This window comes from Euphorbia lathyris, chromosome 2, assembly GCF_963576675.1.
Source record: "Euphorbia lathyris chromosome 2, ddEupLath1.1, whole genome shotgun sequence".
In the NCBI taxonomy this organism is placed as follows: domain Eukaryota; kingdom Viridiplantae; phylum Streptophyta; class Magnoliopsida; order Malpighiales; family Euphorbiaceae; genus Euphorbia; species Euphorbia lathyris.
The window spans coordinates 41,947,177-41,969,573 of record NC_088911.1 but is presented as its reverse complement, the minus strand read 5'-3'; the positions used below and the strand labels follow the sequence as shown (position 1 = coordinate 41,969,573).

The window sequence follows — 22,397 nt, the reverse complement described above, 5'->3', positions numbered from 1 at the left end:
AAAAACATTTGACAAATCAAATTTGAATTGCTAAATTCCCTACAAAATTATTATTATTGACAGGGCAATTTTGCATATTTGTCTTTCAGAATTCAGACCAAATGAAATACTAGTCACAGTATCTACATACCAATTCTTTCACTGCAATGAACTGCTCATCAGTCAACTGACACTGCCATCCCTGCAAGCAGAAATCCAGCCAAAAGTTTACTCAAACCTGAACGCTGTCAATAAGAAATAAATCAGCACATTTATTTCACTCCAACATACCGAGTGTATATGTTCCCTTATGCATTCAACAAAACCACTGCCACCAATCCCCTCTGCATCAGACTCAATCAGTGCTGCAGCATCAATAACAAACACATGTTAACCTGCATACGATCTGAACAAAGTATACTGAATATGCACTGAAAACATAACAGTAATTTATCAGAAATGTCAAAATTTTGGCCTATTGTACAAACATACCAAGGATTGTGCCATATTCAAATGAAGAAAGTGGATCATCAGTAGGTCCCAGCTTCAAAAGACGGAGCCACAAACCCTGTATAAATAGAAAAAAGAATAACTGAAACCAGAAATCTATGAAAACAAAAATGAGAAACACTTAAAAGTTTCACCATCGTATCAATATTATTTTTACCAAATAACAACTTATTATTTGAGTAGGCTTAGCACATAATTTGGAATAAAAAAATTAATCCGTAAGATTCTACAAGTTTCTATTGGCTCTTAACATGTGAACATTTTACTTTTTGCAGTACATGCATACAGGATACATGTCTTACTGCATAATAAAGGGCTAAGGTGCAAAAATGCCCCTAACGTTTACAGCCAGGAGCAATTTTACCCTTAACATTTAAAATGGTGCAATTTTACCCCAACGTTGGCAGTCAAGAGCAATTTTACCCCTAACGTTCACGAATTGGGTCATTTTATCACTCATTAGTAACAGATAATAAACATATGAATTTTTTTTTTTTTGGAAAAAATTAAAATAATATACTATCTTTTGTACGAGTTAGACAAAAAATATTCATCTATTTCGCCGAATCTATAGATATTAATCTCCAAAAAATATGAAATCTTTTTTTCAGAACCAACAGATATGTAATTGGTGCAGAATAAGGAACAAAATATATGTGTTTTATAATAATGTCTGAAATTGATCCAACTTGCAAACATTAGGGGTAAAATTAATCTTTGCTTCCAACGTTAGGGGTAAAATTGCACCATTTTAGATGTTAGGGGCAAAATTGCTCCTCGTTGTAAACGTTAGGGGTATTTTTGCACCTTATCCCCATAATAAATGAAAAGTTAAGAACAAATGCTAACTGCACTTTGATAACTCTACAAGTGTAATTGATCTTAGTATTTTTAAGTCTTCCCATCCTTCCACACCAAAATATATTATCTGCTGCAAAAGCTCAACCAAATGTGGATTAAACAAAAAGGTAAAATGGGGAGAGGGAGAACATTTTAATTTTTGCATTACATGCATACATGATACATTATTATACTAGTTGCTTGCTCACCACGAGTATGGTAAAAAGTTGATTAAGCTGACCCCATTGACAAAGATGTAGAAAATGTGTCAATAAACCGTGCATAAGACTCTTAAGCAAATTTACCAAACAATGAAAAAACCAATTTGATTTGCCGAAAAAATAGGCTTCTTGTGGTAAATATTCGCCGCAGATTGATTACAATATTAAGAAACCTAAAAAAAGAAAATATTTGCTGGTATTCTGGGCATGTTGGAAAACATCAGTTTAAACAAAGAAAGCTTTTTTCTTGGGAACTTAATAATTTTCAATTTACATTGACGTAAGAGAAAAATATACCAAAACAAAAATAATAATTCAGGCTAGTTATTATCAGCAGTAGGCACGGCTCTAGAACAGATGATGCATCTTTAGGATTTTCCAATAGAAAATAAATTGAAAGTAGACATAGAAGATTGAATTGGATAATAAACAATAACTTTTACAAAGTGACAAGGCCATTAATTTTCTATTTTGATCAAATCAGTTTTCTGTTGACCAATTGGACTGGACTCCAAACACCAACAATTGCATAAAAAAAATTAATACCCTACTTTACATTAGATAACGCAAATCCTAGATATAACCAGATAACTCACTGATTTTCACAGAATTAATGACTGGATGGAATTATACCTGCAGTTTAACTTTAATGTCCAAAACCATACGCTCCCTTTCTGCCTGTATAAATGGATTGTCACTTTTCAAAAAACTTAGACATCGTGATCAAAGTACAAAGAAACTTACAGCTCTCTCCATTGGACTAAGTGAGTCCTTGCCCACTTGCACAGATGGTGAGCTGGTAAGGAAATAAGACAAATTAGGGCTAACACTAATACCAATTCATGAGTATCATAAATAAAATAATAATAATCCTGTCGGACATGAACAACAAAACATTTAAAAAATACAGATATACCTAGGAGCATGCTTTATGTATTCAAATGCTCCACTTGCAGCTGCAAGAATCTGCTTCCTCTTCTCCTCTTGTTCTTCTGATCTAATGTTTGCAGGAAACCTATCGTAAGTATATTTGGCACCTGATCCTGAAGAGCCAAATACAATATGAACATAAATCGCACAATTAAGAAAAATAAAAGAAATATACTTGTCCACTGCACGCATTGACAAACATAATGAGCAAATTCAAATATCAACACCAAAATTTACCTGAAGTTTCTACATCTTGATCTGATATAGTTATAATCTCAGGCTCTATGAACGAGGGAAGAATTGAATTAGAATTTTGACCCCTTCCAATTGCATCTTGTAACTTGTCAAGAAGATTAATACTGTTTTGATCGGAGCCCACACCTCGCTCTATATAATCCATGAAACCATGAGAGTCTAAAAACTCTGTTATCTGCAAATGAAAAAATAAGTGTTTGAAAAGCAACAGAAACATAATATAAGACAAGCACATCATAGCAGATATGCACAAGTAACTCAAATATCCACACAACTGATGAGATTAGTTTAATAGAAGTTGATAATGAGAAGGAAATGATAAAAGAGAAATCAGAAATTACCATGGGCTCTGGAGGTTGGTTTGTTGATCGAGAACGCTTCTTCAAGAATGCTTGATTGTTGAAGACATTAGCTACCCCACTTTCCTGACAAGTTTCATTTCTAGAAAAATAAATTTTTGTGGAGATTGCAGTGTGAGAAAATCACAAACACTTCCATACAAACACAAAAAGAAAAAGAATTATGAAACACACATACGATAAAATTGCGGTAGCCACCCAAAATTGATGCAAAGAACTTTAAGAATATTAACCTGCACATTAACACACAAATGTTAAAGGTACTTAATACAAATCAAAAACTATTTCAAAAGGAAAGGAAAAGAAAAGACAAGAAATGAACAAGAAAACCATTGGATTTTTCAAATCTTGAAACTCAATATGTCCAAAATTTCGAGAAGTATTATTGTCCCTATCTTTTAAGAACCAAAAGGTTATTTGGACCATGAAAAGATAAAATATGGAGAAGCATTATGAATTTTAGGGTTTCAAGCTAAGTTGAAGTACAGTAGCAAATATCATAATTTAGCAAGATATCAAAATCAGAGATTTTGGTGGCTGAATTGAATGGGTTGTTGTTGCCTCAAAGTCGTCCCTGATATCTTTAGTTTCTTAATTAATTTAGACATACCAACAGAAGATAAAAAGAAGCACAGTTAAACGAGATTGTTGAAGTTACATAACCAAAAAACAATAATTAAAAACCAAGATGGCATGGCTATCAGTGTTGAGAAATATGTTATTGAAAATGACCTTTAAACTGAGCAGAACGGGGAAAAGAAACAAATATAGCTGCATTAATTTTAATTTTGTATCTAAACATTCTTCAAAAATAATAATCAAGCCAAGTGAAAAGAAGGAAACAGTAAGTAATCAATACAGAAAGCAAATGAAAATGAATTTGGTTCAATTGATAATGGGTGGATAAAAAAAAAAAAAAAAAAAAAAGACAAATTAAGCTTTCTGTTTTCCTAAAAGAATGAAGCCTCAAGTGAATGAATGCCACTAACTATTAGCAAGCACTGGAGTTATAACTCAACAGGAAACATGCCCAAAAATGACACTTGATCGTCATTCCTTAATAGCTGTATGTATCCCCTCGCAACCAGGATCATTCTAACATTTTAAAAAAGAGAGCACCTTTTTATTTAAAGAAATAATTTTTTTTTTAAAGTAAAACTAGTCTGCATGTTTGTAGACAAGAATGCAGAAAGAAAATTCCAGAACAGTTGAAAAAAATTTCAATTAATGTGAAATCTATTGGCTCAAGCAACGCAACAAGTACTTCATAAGCATTTCACATTCATCCAAGTATCACCTCAGTTGGATGTCATGATCCTCTCCCCAGGGCTTATTGCAACCTGTAGGGTGCTCAGATATACTAAAGACACCAGCCTTCATTTGATCTATCCCCATGACATTGGGAAACAAAAACTTCAGTATCTCATCACGCAAAGAACTTAATTCTGGCTCTGGGATAGGGGGTATCTCCTCTGTTGTACTAATACGGTTATACTCAAGGTCCACAACGACAACCTATAACAGAATAGAAGAGAGAGAACATTTAGATAAATAAAAAATTATTGTCCTCAAATATCTAATAAGTTCAGGGTTTGAGATAGAACATGGGTGCATTTAAACTGATGCACTCCATAGCACTTCATCATAATGATTACAAAGGTCAAGAATACAAGGAAAATTTATTATATTAGCGTAAGCAATAAACAGCTAACAATAACCTACTACTGAATATGGGATTAACCAAAAACCTCTTATCATTAACAAATTGGTGAATTCAGCATTCTAAGAGTCATAAGAGAGCTTATATATATAAAGGCTAAACATATTATACTGCCTGTCAATGCCACGCCAACAAAAGCTAATCAGGACAGGATTCACCATGGCCTATCATTTAACAGAATAAGTTGTTCATTGACAACAACGATAAACAAATATAAGAGAAAGCACCAAAATATTCAGCAGTTAAGCAGCAAAGGATATTTCTGGTCCAATCAAACAACCAGTAAGGGCAAATGGCATTGCTAAAAAATATGAGATACAGATACCGCAAATTTTATATATAATCTATGAAGCACGGAAACTCTTCATGACATGTGTTTCCTCGTTTCCGGCAGATGTGGAAAACGGAAACTCTCGGAAACTGATACAAAACGTTTCCGGGCACGTTTCCGTAACTACCCAATATATGAAAAGCGTCTCTCAATTTTTAAGGGTATTGCTATATACCGCACCCAAAATTGCTAGCACCGCCCCCATTTGACAATTTTGCCCTTGCCATAAAAATGTTGTCAAAATTGAGAAAAAAAAAATTTGAGAGAAAATTTTGAATTTAGCCTAAATGGATGCGGCATACCGTCCGACCCATGGGTTGGGTGGTACGCCGCATCCGTTCCCGCCATAGGTCGGACGGTATGCGGCACCCGTTCCGGCCATGGTTGGAACGGATGCGGCATCCGTTCCACCATGGGTCGGGTGGTACGCCGCATCCGTTCCCACCATGGGTCGGGTTGTATGATGCATCCGTTTAGGCCAAATTTTGAAATATACAAAATCGTAAAATTTTTAGTGACGAAAAATACTAAATCGTTCAATTTTTTGTAACGAAAAATTAAAAATTCTTCTATTTTTTGTGACGAAAAATGCAAAATCGTCATGAAAAATATGTATTATTTTCATGAGTTCTTTGATAAAAAAATATAAATCTTAATGTTTCCGACTCGTAATCATCCATTTTCGAGGTTCCAATTGTCACATATCAATTATTTTCATAATTTTAATTATTGTTGTTCGGGTTTATGATTTTGGAGAGAAAATGCAAGGAAGGTAGAGAGGATTTGAGCAAATTCCATTTTCTTGTTTCAAAAAGTGAGGAGGGCAAATATGTCCAAAATGGGCGGTGGACCGGAATTTGGGTGCGGTATATAGCAGCTCACATTTTTAAACGGTTTTCCCTACCTATTTCGATTAAAATTCTGGAAATTCAAACTTTCTATTTTGCAATTCCTATTCAATCTAAGATTAGGAAAATTGAAACTTCCTAGTTGAGAGATAATTCCTTCCTTGTATCCTTTAATTTAAAGAACTTACCCAAATTTCTTTCTCCTATAATCTTTGTCTTTTGAATCTCGATTGAGCTTGGACTTTCTTCCTCTTGTTCTTCAATCTTGTTTTTTTTAATGTATCACTATATTTTTTAATATTTATAAATTGTAACAGACCATGGAAAGAGAGAGAACTCCATGGGATACCATGTAGAGTAAGATGCTACATTGATATATTTTATTTAAGAGCAATACACATATATATATACAAGGTTTTCCCTACAATAAAGAAAACATAGTGGCCCTACTAGCAGCCTATAGCTGTCACAACAGCCTAAGCATGCTATACATTTATTACATTGACTTTCTGTAACACTCCCCCTCAAGCTGAAGCATGGATTTTAATCATGCCCAGCTTGCTACAAATACAGATAACATAGTCCTAAAAACAATACACTCAAGATACTTTAGAATATAAAATATAATCTGGGGCACGCGGCCTAGAAGAACAAATCAGTAGAAGAACATCAAGCTTTGTTCCGAAACAGAGAAGCAAAACTCAGTTGTAGCCACATGCAAGAGGCTGCCAGCAACATCAGTGCACAAAAGGAGATTCACCGGAAAACTAACGGGACAGACAAATCGGAAACAGAGAGACGGCGGAAGAAGAACCGAGAAATTCTGCTCACAAGGCAAACAACACTACTGAAAGAAACAGCCCAGAAATGTAAACCCAGAAATTCTGCTCATAAAGCCGAAGACAAATTCTGGAATCTCAATCCAGAAACCCAAAACAGAGACCAAACAAGGCTCTAATCCCATGTAAGGAGGACTTTTCTTACAGCGATGACGATACAGGGTGGCCGGAATGTGAGGAAATGCCGATCAGAGGCAGAGAGGATGAACCAGAGGGGTGGTGAGATAAAATGACGTCCCAACAGTGAGTATTCAAGAGACCCAAGCTCTTGACAGAAATGGAACCCTGGGAAATACTACCCAGAAAATATTGAACCTTGCAGAAACACAACTCTGGAGATACTTCACAACTCTGGAAATACTACCAGAAAAAAAGAATTTAGAAACCTTAGACCTTAGGCTCTGATACCATGTAACAGACCATGGAAAGAGAGAGAACTCCATGGGATACCATGTAGAGTAAGATGCTACATTGATATATTTTATTTAAGAGCAATACACATATATATATATACAAGGTTTTCCCTACAATAAAGAAAACATAGTGGCCCTACTAGCAGCCTATAGCTGTCACAGCAGCCTAAGCATGCTATACATTTATTACATTGACTTTCTGTAACATAAATATACCCCTATATTTTTAATATTTACACGTTTTCCCCACGTTTCCGTCTCCTATGTTTTTCAGAAATTACCTTTCCCAGTATCGTTTCCGTTTCAGTTTCCGTGCAACATAGTATATAATTAATAATATATATACATGTCATTTGTAATGAAAAATTTAAAAGATACATGAATATATAAACCACAACTCACATTCATAAAGTCATTATAAAACCACAAATAACATCTATAATAATAACTAACAAGTCATCAATTCATAAAAAGCAAACGTTTAATACTTGAAACTACTTGAACTATCTAATCTAAAGACTATTCTAATATATCTTCATTTTTGTGTTTGGAAGTTAGGGTTCGCTGTGTCGAGAGAAATTAGAAGAATAGGAAGGTTTGGGTGGGTTTTAATTTTTTGTGTCTGTAAGTTGCAACACTAACGGTGGGTGGGTTATTTATTTTTTTTCCAATTAAAAACATTGTGGGTCATCTTTACTCAATTAATTACATTAAGTATATATATTTTTTATTTGTTACATCAAGCCCTATTTTTGCAAAGTTTTTTTAAAAAAAACCCTAAGTTTTACCTAATTAATTCTGAAAAATATCCCCGAAGTATCCCCTAATTTTTTTTTTTAAAAAAAAGGATACTTGGCTAGCTGTATCCCGCCGTATAGGTATCCCTATAGCATCCGATAAGGGTACGTCGACCTCTTAGAAGTACGGTGCTTCATAGGTCACATATGCTTGGCATGTTAATGAGCCTAGGTTGCAGAATGAGTCAGGTGCAAAGGGATGATTATGGTCCAATCATATTAATTAGTCATCTATGCTTGGCATATTCATGACCAAAGGCTGCAAAGTTCCCTGAGTTATGAAAGCAAAGAAGACAGTCAACATGTAACAAAAAGTACCATGACTCAGGTGAGCAGTGCAACATCTCTTGTTTTGAAATTGATAAAAAAAATAGAAGAGCAGCAAAATAACTAAAGCATCTCTGTTTTTTTAGTTAAATAGTCTCCAATGCGGCTATTTCTATGTATTATATTAGAGTTGCCTAGAAAAGGGGAAACCCAATTTAAAAACATGTGAAAGGATCAATGGTATACCTTAGATGAAGAATGAAAAAGGTTTTGCAACGAAAAATATGAACCCAAAAGCCAATTCAGGGAAAAAACAAAACACAAAATTCAATTGAATTATCAGTTGGGATCCAGATCAAAAGCTTCAAATTTTCATGTTAACTTCAGATTCCAAACTAAAAATAACTTGTCAAATGAACCATGTAGAAACATTAATTACGGTTCTTTGGGAAGTTAGTTGGAAATTTATTGGGTAAATAATGTGCATAGTACACTAGTTAGTCCCTCTATTACTAGAAACACATTATAACGCCCCTAAGTTTTGACAAAACTAACTACTTAGTCCCTCCATCCATAAATTTTAAGTAAAATGACAAATTTACCCTTCTATGACTAATTAATTTTCATATATGTTTAATTAAGTTTTACATAATTTTATTTATTATATATTAATACAAGAATGAAAAGTAATATTAGTAATAAAATTATATTGTTTTTAATTTAAATATATCTTTCAAATAATATCTATTTTTTGTGGTATTTGTTATATATGCACTATTGAATTTCTAATTTAATCGATTAAATGAAATATAAGTTAAATAGTCATTAATGTTTTTTGTAACCTAATCAGTAAAATTAAGATTTATGAACTAATTACTAATTAATTTTAGTACATCTATTTTAGCAAAAAAATATTTTTTATAATTTATCGGATTGCTCGGTTCGAGGTTCGGCTGACACCCTTTAGGTGGATCCTCTTCCAATTAAATTTTTCTACGTACACTAGGATTCAAACTCGAGATTTCTAGTTTAAACGACTTGAGGCCCTTAACCACTCAAGCCAACATTAATTGATTTAGTAAACAATAGTTAAATATTATTACATTATTGGTTTTTTAATATATTGATTTATCGAACATTGTGAAACACTAAACTAATTGGTGGTAGATTACCGCATAAAATCAAATATTATAAGAAAAATAGATTTTCTATTATTTAAATTAAAATATTGTATTATTAACGATAGGGATAAAGGTTGGGATTATGGATATAGGGATGAAGGTTGGAATAAGGATAAAAATAAGATAGTTAGGAATTATTATTCCATGTTTAGTATGTTGGATAGGGATAGGGATAAAATAATAGATTTACTATATTACCCTTGCTTAAATTAGGGAATATTAATAACCAGGGATAAAATGGACTTTTCCATCATATTAAAATTATAGTAGATCATCTCACCCCCTTATACCACCCTTTTCCCCCTTGGTATAAGATTTCAGGGATAAGACCCTTATCCCTCCTTTGTCTCCCTACCCTATCTCTAAAACAAACATGGGATAAAGGAGCCTTGCATTTTTTATCCCTATCCCACCCCATTTATCCTCTATACCAAACACCTTCTTAGTCTCTGAGTCAGTAATACCATTTCAAAAAATCTCAATCTAAAAGTTCAAGCTTGTGAGGATCCCAAGAATCAATCTATGAGAACTTTATCATTATTTTGCTTTTATTTGAGCAGGTGATTATGTCAATGTCACCATCGACATTACAAAACTGCTATTGGCTATTACCAGCAATGCATTATTTTTTATTTCACTAAGCAGTTATATAAACCACTATACATTTAGCCACGGATACTGTAGTTACTATGTCTAGTCTGTAACTTGACGTTTAGAGATTCTCTTATGTTCAAAGATTAGCTATCAATTAAAGGGCCATTTATTGAAGGTACAATCTTTACTTTTTAAGTTGATTATATACCTTTTGTAAACTAGGTTCTCGTCTCTATTATAAATGAATACAAAAAGTGAAGTGCTAACCTACGTATTAATCAACTAAGCAGTAAACTCTTCTTCCCACATCTTTCAGTTTCATCAAATCAAAGTAAGCATCTCAGCTATCAGATCAACTAAATGGCAATGACTAGCCACTGAGTTAGCTCTACGTGCACCCCTAGAATGGAAGACCCTTAAAAGGGGGCATAGATAGCAAATATGATAAGACAAAAATGTCAACAGTTTATCTGCCACTGAACGATGGAAAAATAATATCATTGGTTGAGTAAAATGAAATTCCAACTGATTATTTACAGAGGGATAGAAGAAATTGGACCAGGTCCTGAAACAGTGTATTTTAGCCATAGTTGTTAAAGGCGCTAAGGGGTCCTGGAGCCTAGGCGCAAGGTGCGCTAGATGAACATGAGGCGCAGAAAATAATATATATATACAAAATCTACATATCAATATTTCCTATCTATCTTTCTTCTCTCCTCTTAGAGGACTGTGTTGGGGTTAGCTTCCCTAGGCTGATCCCTGGCTAGTTTTTGTTTCGTTGTTGTTTTCTTTTCCTGTTTCTACCAAAAAAAAAAAAAAACTAATAATCATCATCAAGATCCTCAAGAGTAATATCGTCCTCTCCAAGATCTCCACTGTCATTTTCATCTCCAATTCCCTCCTCTTCATATTCATCCTCCTCCTCATCTATAACTGACATAGATGCCCTAGCTCTCACACGAGGAGTTGTTTTTTCTTTTTCCTTTTTCTTAGTCTTAACACCTAGAGACTGGAGTCTATTATGTCTCTTAATCCCCTCTTCTATAATTTACGTCTCTTCATATTCTTGTTTTGTTTTACACTTTTACTTAGATTAGATCAAGGGTTAAAATTATGTTTACCTGGATTAGATCAGTGGTTGAGATTAATCAACCGTTAAGAAAAAACCCTAATCAAAACACTAAATGTTACTGAGGCGTGCCTTGATGAGAGCCTTCGAAGCCCAGGCGAGGTGCACAAGGTGAGAGAGCCTTTTAAACTGCAGGTCGCCTAGGGGAATTAAGGTTCACTACCTTGACCCTTGCCTAAGGCGCGCCTTTAACAACTATGATTTTAGCAAAGAGAAATCAGCAACAACTTCAAACATTTTTCAGAAGACTATTAATTAAGTTGTCTAAGAAAATGTGAGTTGCTGTAGAAACTGTTCCAAATGCCATTAAACATCAGAAACAAGGTCACAAAAGTTCCCAACCAAAAACAAATTTTATTCAAAGAAAAGGACTGGATATTTGATAAAAAAAAAAAATTAAAACTTACACCATCCATTGCCAGATTAGAAGTATCAACACCTGAATGGAGACCCATCATATATGGTGTAGGAGCGTCAATATAGTCTACTCCACTGAAAAATAGCAACGGAATGTAGACATGCTTCAGCAACAACAAACATAAAACAATTAGATCACAGTAAGACATTGGGACAACATTAGTCAATGAAGCATAACGTCAACTTTCAACTATCATTTCCATCAATCAAACAAAAATCCAGAATATGGCATGATAATCGAGAAATTGGCCTCCAAAGATCTAGACATACCTGCCACCTGAAAGGATAAATTAAATGGCAGATGGCCTCTGATGCTAGACTTAAAATAGAATACCTGCCAAAAACAAAATAGAAAAAAATTATACACTTCACATACATTTAGAATGGAAATGGAACCTAGATGTCAAAAAGACCATAAGAAGAAAACTTGTAGATCAACTATGGTCACCATTGCTCATGGTCAAAATTCGAAATGTATATTTGAGTAATTTAACTGGTGTTTTTTTAGTGAGCTTACCCAACTTGAAATCAAATAATACAGCCATACAACAAATGCAGAAGAGTGCAGCAAAGAGTGTACTACCTCAAAGCAAATATTAACTCTGGTCACTTCACATTCTACATGCAGATGCTATTGTTTGAGCCTTAACAATGTATAAAAAGAAGCAGAATCGCACAAGCCAAAATGGCAGTTCTCAACAGTATCCTGACAGAAAACATGTTAAGCTATTGAACTTTGAATTTGGTTTATCATATTTCTATGCAGCTGATCTGATTCCTTTTCTTTTTCAAATTATTTTGGTCTTTTCTGTCAGATATTATAAGTTCTATGATTGGGCCTTAACAATTAGCTTAAGCTTTTAGTTCAATTGGTTCCATAACATGGTATCAGAGCCTCTTGGACCAAACGGTCAAGGGTTCAAATCCTGGCAACCTCATTTATTGATGAGTTTAAACACATGGTAGGATGGGCATGTGTTGTACATGCTTCAAGCCCAAGGGGCATTAGCCTGTGGGGGGTGTCAGAGATTAACATAAGTTTTATGATTGGACCTTAACTATCAGTTTAAGTTTTTAGTTCAATTGGTTCCATGACACTTTCTTCCTATATACTTTTCCACTTCTAATTCACATTAAAGCAAGCAAAACACAGTATTTCACAAAAGACATACTTCCATGCCGACCACAACTGAAGGGCATGCACCTGAGAGTCATATTTCTAAGACATGATGTCAGGACACTAAATAGAACATGATTGTTTGTGTACTCATAAATTTCAAATAGATTAGTTGAGTTCAATTGCACTAAAAATATTGTTTACTGGCAAACTAGAAAGTTAATGTGTGTGTATGTCTCAATATCTCTAGGCATGCATGAATAAAACTGGAATAACAATCAAATTATCAACATAAACCACCTCTAATTTCAAAAAAACATGCAGAAAATGAAGCAGATATTCTCTAGAGGAAGTACTATATAATTGTCATAAGCATCAAAGGAACAAAAAAGTAAAGCAGAAAAGAAACTACAAAAGTAAAAGTGCAAGAAAGCATAAATGAAAATGAAGAAAAGATAGCCCACAAAGCACAAAATTTGACTATTTTAAACATATTTAACTGCAACATTCGGTGTAAATCCAGAAAATCACTTATGATCTATAGAATTTTGTCTTGGCAGCAGAGTCGAAAGTTGATTGCTAACTATAGTGGCAAAACTAATATGATTACATATGATAATTGACAATATACTGTAGCTTCATAAACCATTCTAAAGGGACAAAGATTGAAGTGGTACTTATTGGATCGAAGTAATATCCTCCTCTCAAGCAACACCGCAGTAAAAAATTTGATTAAGTTGTCAACATCGAGACATTGTACCAGTGGCTGAAATGAAATCTGCATTTGATGAAATTGATGTTATGTTATGAGTTATGACAAAATTTGTGGGTAAACATTTACCATGTGAAAATGAGGAAATAGTAAACAATGAGAAAAAAGAAAGAAAGGGAATCATACATCAGCATGTGGAAGCCCATCTTTGGGAGGAGCCTCTACAGAGAGCAGACAATTTTCAATAGCAAACAAGACTCGATCTCTTCCAGGAGTGGGCAAAGGAACATTGGAGACCATGTGTGCTATAACATCCCACAAGGGCTTACTGAAATTTCAGAGATCCAAAACTAAAACAACAAGAAAAAAGAAAAAGGAAAGAATAACATGGATTTCTTTTTCTTTTTTTCTTTGAACCTGAAGATCTGATGTAAAACATACTATGAAGTCTAAATCCTACTGAAAAGGCAATCTTGAGCAGGTATATAGGTGATTATATTGTCAAGGAACCAATCTTGAGCATGTAGAATATGATTATATGTGCAAGTCTATTGGAAAAGGAAAGTCAACTTCTGATCAACATTTATCTCCTGCAACATTATAAATATGGAAAACCCTTTATGACAAGGGACTGCTCACCTACTTCCGCTGGGGGAAAAGCAAAGAGAAAATATCTCTTCTAATGCACTCCGGAGGACGGAGAAACTCGGTGAGCGAGAAACAAGACAAATACATTTGTCAGCAAATGAATTTGCCGGTATGCGATAAGCTTCAGCAATATCCTCGCTAACAGGATCTCGAAAGGCAATACAGCTAACATAAATTTTTGACCCATCACCCTCTGCAGAAAAAATTTACATCAAGACCATTAGACTAATTCCTCAAGAGAAGTAGAAATGAAGAATAACAAATGCAGTCACCCCATTAACTAACCTTCATTCCTAAACTAGCTCATATAAGCTATATATCCATATTGCAATTCAGATCCTTTTAACACATTCTAAAAATATGTATGCCTCGTAGAAAACTCAGATACCATAGTTTTTATAAAGAAGATAATAGTAAAAGAAAAGGATGATGCTTTCTTCAATTATTCTAAGGCATACCATTTCAGCATTGCAATTAGTTTCAAAACTTTTCAGCAACTTGGCTATTGTACTTTGCTTCTTTAGATGCACAGTGCACTAATTCCTTAAAAAAGAAAATTATTTGTAGACAAAGTTCGGAACAGAAATTATGTAGCTGCTTCTATTTGCCATCAAAATAGTAGAAAAAACTTTACCATAACAAACTAATCACATTGATATTTACAGTTAAGGATGATCACAGTCACTGAGCAACAGGAGCAAAAGAAAAACTATTATGTTAGGAGTACTTTCCACCCATTCCTGAAATAAGATTCAAAATTTATATGCTTTCCTTTTCTACAGCACTTCTATATATTTCATACATTCAGCTCCAGAAGTCACATTCCCGACAACTTTTTCTTCCTTAACTCACCATATATTTTGGAGAGAACTTTACCCATAAATCTAATAACTTTTCTGCTAATAAGATTTAGATCCAAGCGCGGTAACTATTGATTTGGTACCACTACCACCAATCGGCTTAGCCTGGCAAGGATACACAGTTATCAAGGCAACTTTTTTAATATCCATAGCATACTGATCTAGTATATTAAAAGAAGAGATGGACTCTGCATTCTTTCACATTCCATGTTTTACCAGGGTAAATTCAATACTGTCTGCCCCTAAATAAAAAGGAAACCATCCATAATGTTGAAATATAGCTATCTTAGTTATGTACCCAAAAATAAGGTCCTAAACTAACCCTTGTTTGGATGGGGTATTATTAATGTAAGGTATGGTAAAGCGTGTTGTGGCAAAGGATCGTAACAGAAAATGCAATACCTTATTGTGTTTGGCAAGATGGTAAGGTAAAATCTTAGTGTGTTTGTTTTAAATTTAATAGTAGTGGATGGTGATATTATAATAAGATTACAGAATTTCCACATATCGTACTAATAATTATATTAATTATTTAAAAAAAAAATGTTCAAACTATTCTTTTATCATCATGAAATAAAATATATATATATATTACTAACATTACAATTTCATGGAATTTATTTCATCCAAAATAAAAAATCTATGTATCTTTATAGAAATATTACATAAAATAATGAATAAAGGTTCAGAGATTCACCTATTCTAGAACTCACATCCAACATCGTCTTCCCTCACTCTCACTTTCCTCTTTTCTTACTACTATTGTTCTTCATTCTCTCTTACTTACAATATTCATGCCTTCCATGGCCAAACTCTAGCTCATCCTTGACTCTCTTTTTCTGATTTTCGTACTTTGATCATGAATCTCTTTCATCTTTTTCATCTGACTGAAATCAACTGCTTGAATTAAAAGAATCTAATGTCTGCGATAGAAGCAATTGGGGTAATTTACTGTGATCAAATAGCCCTTTGGTATTTTTCTTAATTCTCTTTCTACCACAAATTCTAGCTCTTGTTTTGGTTTTCCCTAAATTATATCAAGTATTAGCAGGTAGTTTCTCTATGGCTTGGGTTTTTTCATGTTTGATTGTTCAACAAGTTGATTGGTTCAATCATCATCTTACGACTTCCTCCATAAATTTTGAATCCTCTTTCAAGTTTTCAATAAGAATCCGAAAATAATGAGGGTGAAATGCGAAAACAAACATGAAACTACAAACACTCCAATTCAGAGTCTTGAGAGATTCTACTGTTTTCATGATTTTAGAACCATGAAATTACCATAGTACCAACCATACCATCTCTTGACCCTCCTTCCCAGACATGAGTTTTCTCTTAATCACACCATACCTTACTATATTTCATCCAAACAATGCATATAGTCCCTGAGTTACGAAAGATGACAACATCCAGGTATTTTATATGTTTGCATTGACAAAACCAAGAAATGGATAACCAAAGACCAATGTGCATGAGCTGCCTGTAATTTTACCACGTGTAGACATAGTTATCAAAGGCGCACCTCAGGCTCAAAAGGCTCAAGGCTCCAAGTATTTCGCCTGAGAAGTGAAAAGGTGTGCTCTGTTCAAGAGGCACGCCTTTGAGTGCACCTATGTGAGCCTAGCTGTTGGAGGCGCGCGTATACACAGTTTTACAAGACACGGTTTTTCTTAGGGTTCCAAGTTAAAAAGTGATTGTTTCAATCTCAACCCTTTCCTATCTTTATCATTTACTGTTGAAGAAAGTGCTTATATGTTATGAAAAGAGATCAAGTTTAGCGTTATTCTCCTATTACAACAACAACAACAACAACAAAGCCTTAGTCCCGAAATGATTCGGGGTCGGCTAACATGAACAACCATCATATAAAACCGTGAAATCAAGTCGTGTCAGCGACACAAATTCGCTCCCTCCACTCCGTCCTATCCACTACCATATTTTCCTCAACTCCCAGTAAACTCATATCACTCTCGATCACCCTCCTCCAAGTTTGCTTAGGTCTTCCCTTACCCCTCACCACTACATCCCTTTGCCACTCTTCGGTCCTCCTAACCGGCGCATCAAGCGCTCTACGTCTCACATGGCCAAACCACCTTAGTCGGTTTTCTCTCATTTTATTCTCAATAGATGTAACCCCTACTTTTGTCCTAATTATTTCATTACTCACTCGATCCTTTCTCGTATGACCACACATCCATCTCAACATACGCATCTCCGCCACTGACATCTTATGGATGTGAGAGTGTTTCATTGCCCAACACTCCGTACCATACAACAATGCTGGTCTGATTGCCGTGCGGTAGAATTTTCCCTTCAATCTATTAGGCATGCCGGGGTCACAAAGGAAACCTGTAGCACTCTTCCACTTCGACCAACCAGATTTAATCCTGTGAGCAACATCTCCATCTACTTCTCCATCCGTTTGGATAATAGATCCTAAATACCGGAAGCAATCCGAGGCCTGAACAACTCTCTCATCTAGGCTGATTGTCCCTGCCTCCCTACTCCTAGGGCCGCTAAACTTACACTCCAAATATTCTGTCTTACTTCGGCTCAACTTAAAGCCTCTAGATTCTAGAGTTTGTCTCCATAGTTCCAACTTCCTCTCCACTCCTTCTTTCGTCTCATCAACCAACACAGTATCATCTGCAAACAACATGCACCATGGTATACCATCTTGAAGTGAACTTGTTAGTTCATCCATAACGATGGCAAAAAGAAATGGGCTAATATCTTATTTCGGCAGTTATAGTAGTATTTTATTTTAGGAAAAGATATGCTAGTAATTTTCCTAAATAGTAGTTTTCCTAAGTAAGAACTATTTCCTATTGTAATGTCTTTATGTCTCCTATAAGAGGCAGCAACTTTTCCATAAAAAAAAAAACAATCATTAATCTTGAGTAAAAATCAGAATTGGGGAGTTAGGGTGATCTCTCACAAATCACCATTGAGTCTCAAAGATAGGTCATTCGAAGAAGAGGAAAAGCAAGGGAAATCAAGGATTTTCTTGTGACAAGATCCTATTCGTGGGCCCATAACATTATAGTACTAAGTAGGAAAAAATATCACAAATAACTCTACTTTAAGTGCTAGGCCTAGGCCAAAGGAGAAGGCTAAAGCACCATCTTCTTTCAGGAAAGAACTACAATTCTTAGAGATGAGGAGGAAGAAGAATTAGGCTTTGTAAATGAGTATCTTGAAGATGAAGAGGATGAGATTGAGAACCTTGAAGATGAATTTGATGTTGGAGGCGATAATACTGGTGGTGATGACTTTGATTAGTGATGAATATGGACTATAGAGACTTTAGTCTTGATGAAAAATAGTTATTAGACTATTAATTAATTAACTTAGGATTTGGTTGAACTTTAGTCTTTAGATTTAGAATCTATTATTGTGAATTATGATTATGGAAGAGCTAATAGTTAATTTCAAATTATTTCATGCTAGAATTCATGATCAAGATGATGGATAATTGGATACGAATTTAGTGTTTAACTATTTATTGCATTTAGACATATTAATTGTTGTTTTTATGATTTTACATATTATTTTTCTTTAGTGCGCCTTGTATCACTCAGGTGCGCGCCTATGCCTTGGGCCTAGGGTCTAGGACCCCTGGAACCTTAGTGCGCCTTGCAGCTTTAATAACTATGCGCGTAAACAAATGCTCAAGCCAAATATTTCCCCATTTGAAACCATCACAAGATACAGTGGTGCATAAACTTATCATGCACCTTACAGCTCATTAGGCATTGAATAGGTTTTTTACAAGAAAGTCAGAAATGAAAAGGATGAAAATTTTTGTTTATCCCTTACTTTCTTCTACTCCAGTTTTATTTTCCCCCATTCATTTCCAAACGAGGAAGACTCTTTCTTTTTACCCCATCCTGAATCTGATGTAGGCAGTCCTATGACACAACTCTCACCAAACCAGCATCGCCATCAATTACCAAGTAAGGTTGACACCAACAGCACTACATAGCATTGACACATAGCAACCACTAGAACCATCTCTATTTTATCTTTTAGCTAATAATCTTCATTTCTACAGCATGATTCTATCATTCAGAATGTCTCACAAATTCTGAAGGTTCTTGGTCTGCTGTTGTGTTGATGGTCAGTAAAATCCACAAATTCTTCCACAAACTATGTGGGAAAATACTGTCTTCATTTATGCTCTCAGATGATTGTCACGGTCTCACACATTTACAAGGAGGGCAACAGAGCCGCAGACGCTCTTGCTCGTCATGGCCTCAATGCCGAGCACTTAGTCTGGTGGGATACGGTCCCTAATTTTTGTGTTACCTTTGTTTCGGATGACATTTCAGGTCTCCCTCAGTATAGGTTTTGTTAATTTCCTGTTTTCAGGCTGTTTGTAGAACTTTTCATTTTTTGTTTTATATTTTCTGGGCCCAGTTTGGATTTGGGTATTCTGAAGGTGCCAACCTAGTTGGGATGTTCAGGGTCTCCTTTCCCTTTCCGCTTCCATCTTTAATAAAAAAAAATGTGGGAATATATGCACTGGAAATAAAAGCAAATAGTTTATCAAGTTCCAAACAGAAGTTCCTCTTTCTTTTCCTTTTTTTTTTTTTTTTTTTTTGTGTGTGTGGTGGTGGTGGGGAGGGGTTGTAAAAGTTGGTGTTTCCTGAGGGTTAGAACATCAATAAGAGGGAGATTTTCTCCAAACTAAACTAAAACAGAACTCAAAGCTGTATAATAGAAAGGTTTGAAAAGAAAAGTTCCTCTAGGTAAGCTCAAATTACGCAATTTCTATAGTTGAGATAATTTCCCTATTTCTAAGTTCCATCAACATATAGCATCACAAAGAACGAACTCAAGGTGGACAATCTTTATTCTAATAAAGCAAAATCCAGAAATTAAGAAATACCAGTCAAAACAATGGGATAACTCCGTGGAAAAGTAGAGGGATTATTTGCATCAAATCCAGAAGAAAAGAACTCCACGCCAGCAGGAAGAACACACTGCAATGGCAGAAGAATAAACAACATCAATTGAAAAAATGAAGAAGTCAGATCTGCATTCACGAAATTACATCGAAGCAAAGAGAAGAAAGGGAAACATACGGTGGGTAGCTGGGGTGGAGGAGGAGAGTGATTGTCAGGAGGGAATTGGTCGAGAAGAGAAGGCTGGTACAGGACTCCCACTCCATGGTACCCTTTGTTCCCATCCAAGTCTCGAATCTCCGGACCCAACCCGCATACTACAAAATACTCGAAGATCCGCGCCATTTGAGATCGCTTACTGTTTTTCTCCAACAAAAATCAATCAAGTGATTACATTCCCATGGTGTGAGCTTGAACTGATTCGGGTTTCATTCTAATGGGATTTCATTTTCGGGGTGATCAGAATGCGATTGGAAGAATATGAGAATTGTTTTGTCTTGCAAGTTGCTTGCTGTTATCAGTTGGTCGATCTCGGTCGTATCAGGTCGCCGGGCTACAGTTAACTGAGGGGTTGTTTGATAATCCACTTAATTATTTAAATTAAAATGTTAAGTACTTATTTAATTTAAGTGCATTTGATAACGGTTGTTTGATAATCCACTTAATTATTTAAATTAAAATGTTAAGTACTTATTTAATTTAAGTGCATTTGATAACGGTTGTTCTTCTACCACTTAAATTAGTTAATTAAGGCCTTGTTTGATAAACCACTTAATTGCTTAAATTAAAATGTTAAGCACTTATTTAATTTAATTGCGTTTGATAACAGTTGTTTCTCCACCACTTAAATTAGTTAATTGAGTTAAAAACCACTTATTTTGATAAGTCAAAATATTTAACTTAACATTTCAAGTTGAACATTATCAACTAATATTTTTATAAAAATTAAATCATTCAATATTTTCAGCACTTAAAATTCAGTACTTATTTTTTCAGTACTTAATTTTCAGTTTTATCAAACAGCACCTAAGTGAAAAATCACTTATTTTGATAAGTCAAAATATTTAACTTAACATTTTAAGCTAAAATTTATCAACTAATATTTTTATAAAAGCTACACCGTTCAATACATTCAGCACTTATAATATTCAGCACTTAAAATTCAGTACTTATTTTTTCAGCACTTAATTTTCAGTTTTATCAAACAACACCTAAATTGTTATAGCTATTATAATGGGTAAATTACATCATGGCCATTAACCTTACGATATAACCATTTAAGCTTTAAATATAACATAAAAATCATTAAACTTTACGCTAATTTAGTTAGGTCTCATTTAATAACAAGTTTTATCACTTGAATTAAAATATTAAGAACTTATTTATGTTAAATATATTTAATAAAAGTTATTTCTCCACCACTTAAATTAATCAATTAAGTTAAATATCACTTATTTTGATAAGTCAAAATATTTTATAGCTAATATTTTTATATTCGACACTTATTTTTAGTATTTATCAAATAGTTACGTTATTGATATTTTCAACACTTATAATATTCATCATTTAAAATTAAGTATTTATTTTTTCAATATTTAATTTTCAGTTTTATCAAACATCATCTTTAGTATAGAGTTCAGTGATTTTTATATTATATTTTGAAATTTAATGGTCATACTATAAAAATGATCAAAATTCAATAGTAATGAATATAGTTTACCTTACTATTATTTGACCCTAACATAGTAAAGTGTAAATTTAATTATACGGACTAGCATTTTTAATTAAATCCAATTTTAAATACGTACTTCTTAAAAAAAATTAGGTCATGATCATTATCCATATTATAATTATCCATATTATATCCTACTAGCTTTGAACCCGTGCTATGCACGGGATATAAATTTTTCATAAAACAATATTGATATTTAAATTAAAAAGGATAATAGAATTTAATAAAATAATTACTCAATAATATTAAAATTGTAAATTAAAATTTACAATGATTTTCAAATAATTAAATAAGATAAATTTATAATCATAGTTTAATAAAAATCCAATTCCCATAATACAAATTAATATCACCAGAGATACAAAATTAAATTCAATTCTTAATAAGGAGCGTATATCTAATTCCATTTCACCGATCAAATATAGAAATAGTTACTTTTAAAGAATACTTAATATCTATTCTATTTCATTCCATGCACCTAACAGAAATAACGTAATATGCCGAAATTAAACAAATTTTCAATGGAATGTTATTTCTAATTTTCATCAATTCTAATTTATAAACCCTTATAAAAAGTAATAAGGTGTAAAAATACCCATAACGTTTACAGACATGAACAATTTTACCTCTAACGCTAAAAATTGTTTTTCCCCTAACGTTGGCCGCTGTAAGCAATTGTACCGCTAACGTTGGCAAGTTGAGCCAATTTCAGACACGGATTATAAAACATTTGTCCCTTATTCTGCACCAATTACATATCAATTTGTTTTAGAAAAAATTAGTTTATTTTC

At 33.9% G+C, this 22,397-nt stretch overlaps 1 protein-coding gene across 1 annotated transcript in view; it reads right to left on the bottom strand.

Annotated features, from left to right (window-relative positions):
- The window catches only part of LOC136217924 (DENN domain and WD repeat-containing protein SCD1), a 28,785-nt gene extending 8,355 nt beyond the window's left edge, over positions 1-20,430 (bottom strand). Inside the window, exons 1-17 of the mRNA XM_066004629.1 lie at positions 20,055-20,430; positions 19,859-19,952; positions 14,099-14,300; positions 13,646-13,787; positions 13,425-13,525; positions 11,901-11,964; positions 11,621-11,734; positions 4,392-4,609; positions 3,273-3,327; positions 3,077-3,160; positions 2,718-2,910; positions 2,467-2,593; positions 2,295-2,346; positions 2,184-2,228; positions 472-547; positions 271-344; positions 131-181 (exon numbers count right to left, since the gene is read on the bottom strand). Of these exons, the coding sequence (XP_065860701.1) occupies positions 131-181; positions 271-344; positions 472-547; positions 2,184-2,228; positions 2,295-2,346; positions 2,467-2,593; positions 2,718-2,910; positions 3,077-3,160; positions 3,273-3,327; positions 4,392-4,609; positions 11,621-11,734; positions 11,901-11,964; positions 13,425-13,525; positions 13,646-13,787; positions 14,099-14,300; positions 19,859-19,952; positions 20,055-20,219 (1,857 nt within the window). The 5' untranslated portion in view covers positions 20,220-20,430. The remainder of the gene's footprint in view (positions 1-130; positions 182-270; positions 345-471; positions 548-2,183; positions 2,229-2,294; positions 2,347-2,466; positions 2,594-2,717; positions 2,911-3,076; positions 3,161-3,272; positions 3,328-4,391; positions 4,610-11,620; positions 11,735-11,900; positions 11,965-13,424; positions 13,526-13,645; positions 13,788-14,098; positions 14,301-19,858; positions 19,953-20,054) is intronic.
- Positions 20,431-22,397: the final 1,967 nt, after the last annotated feature.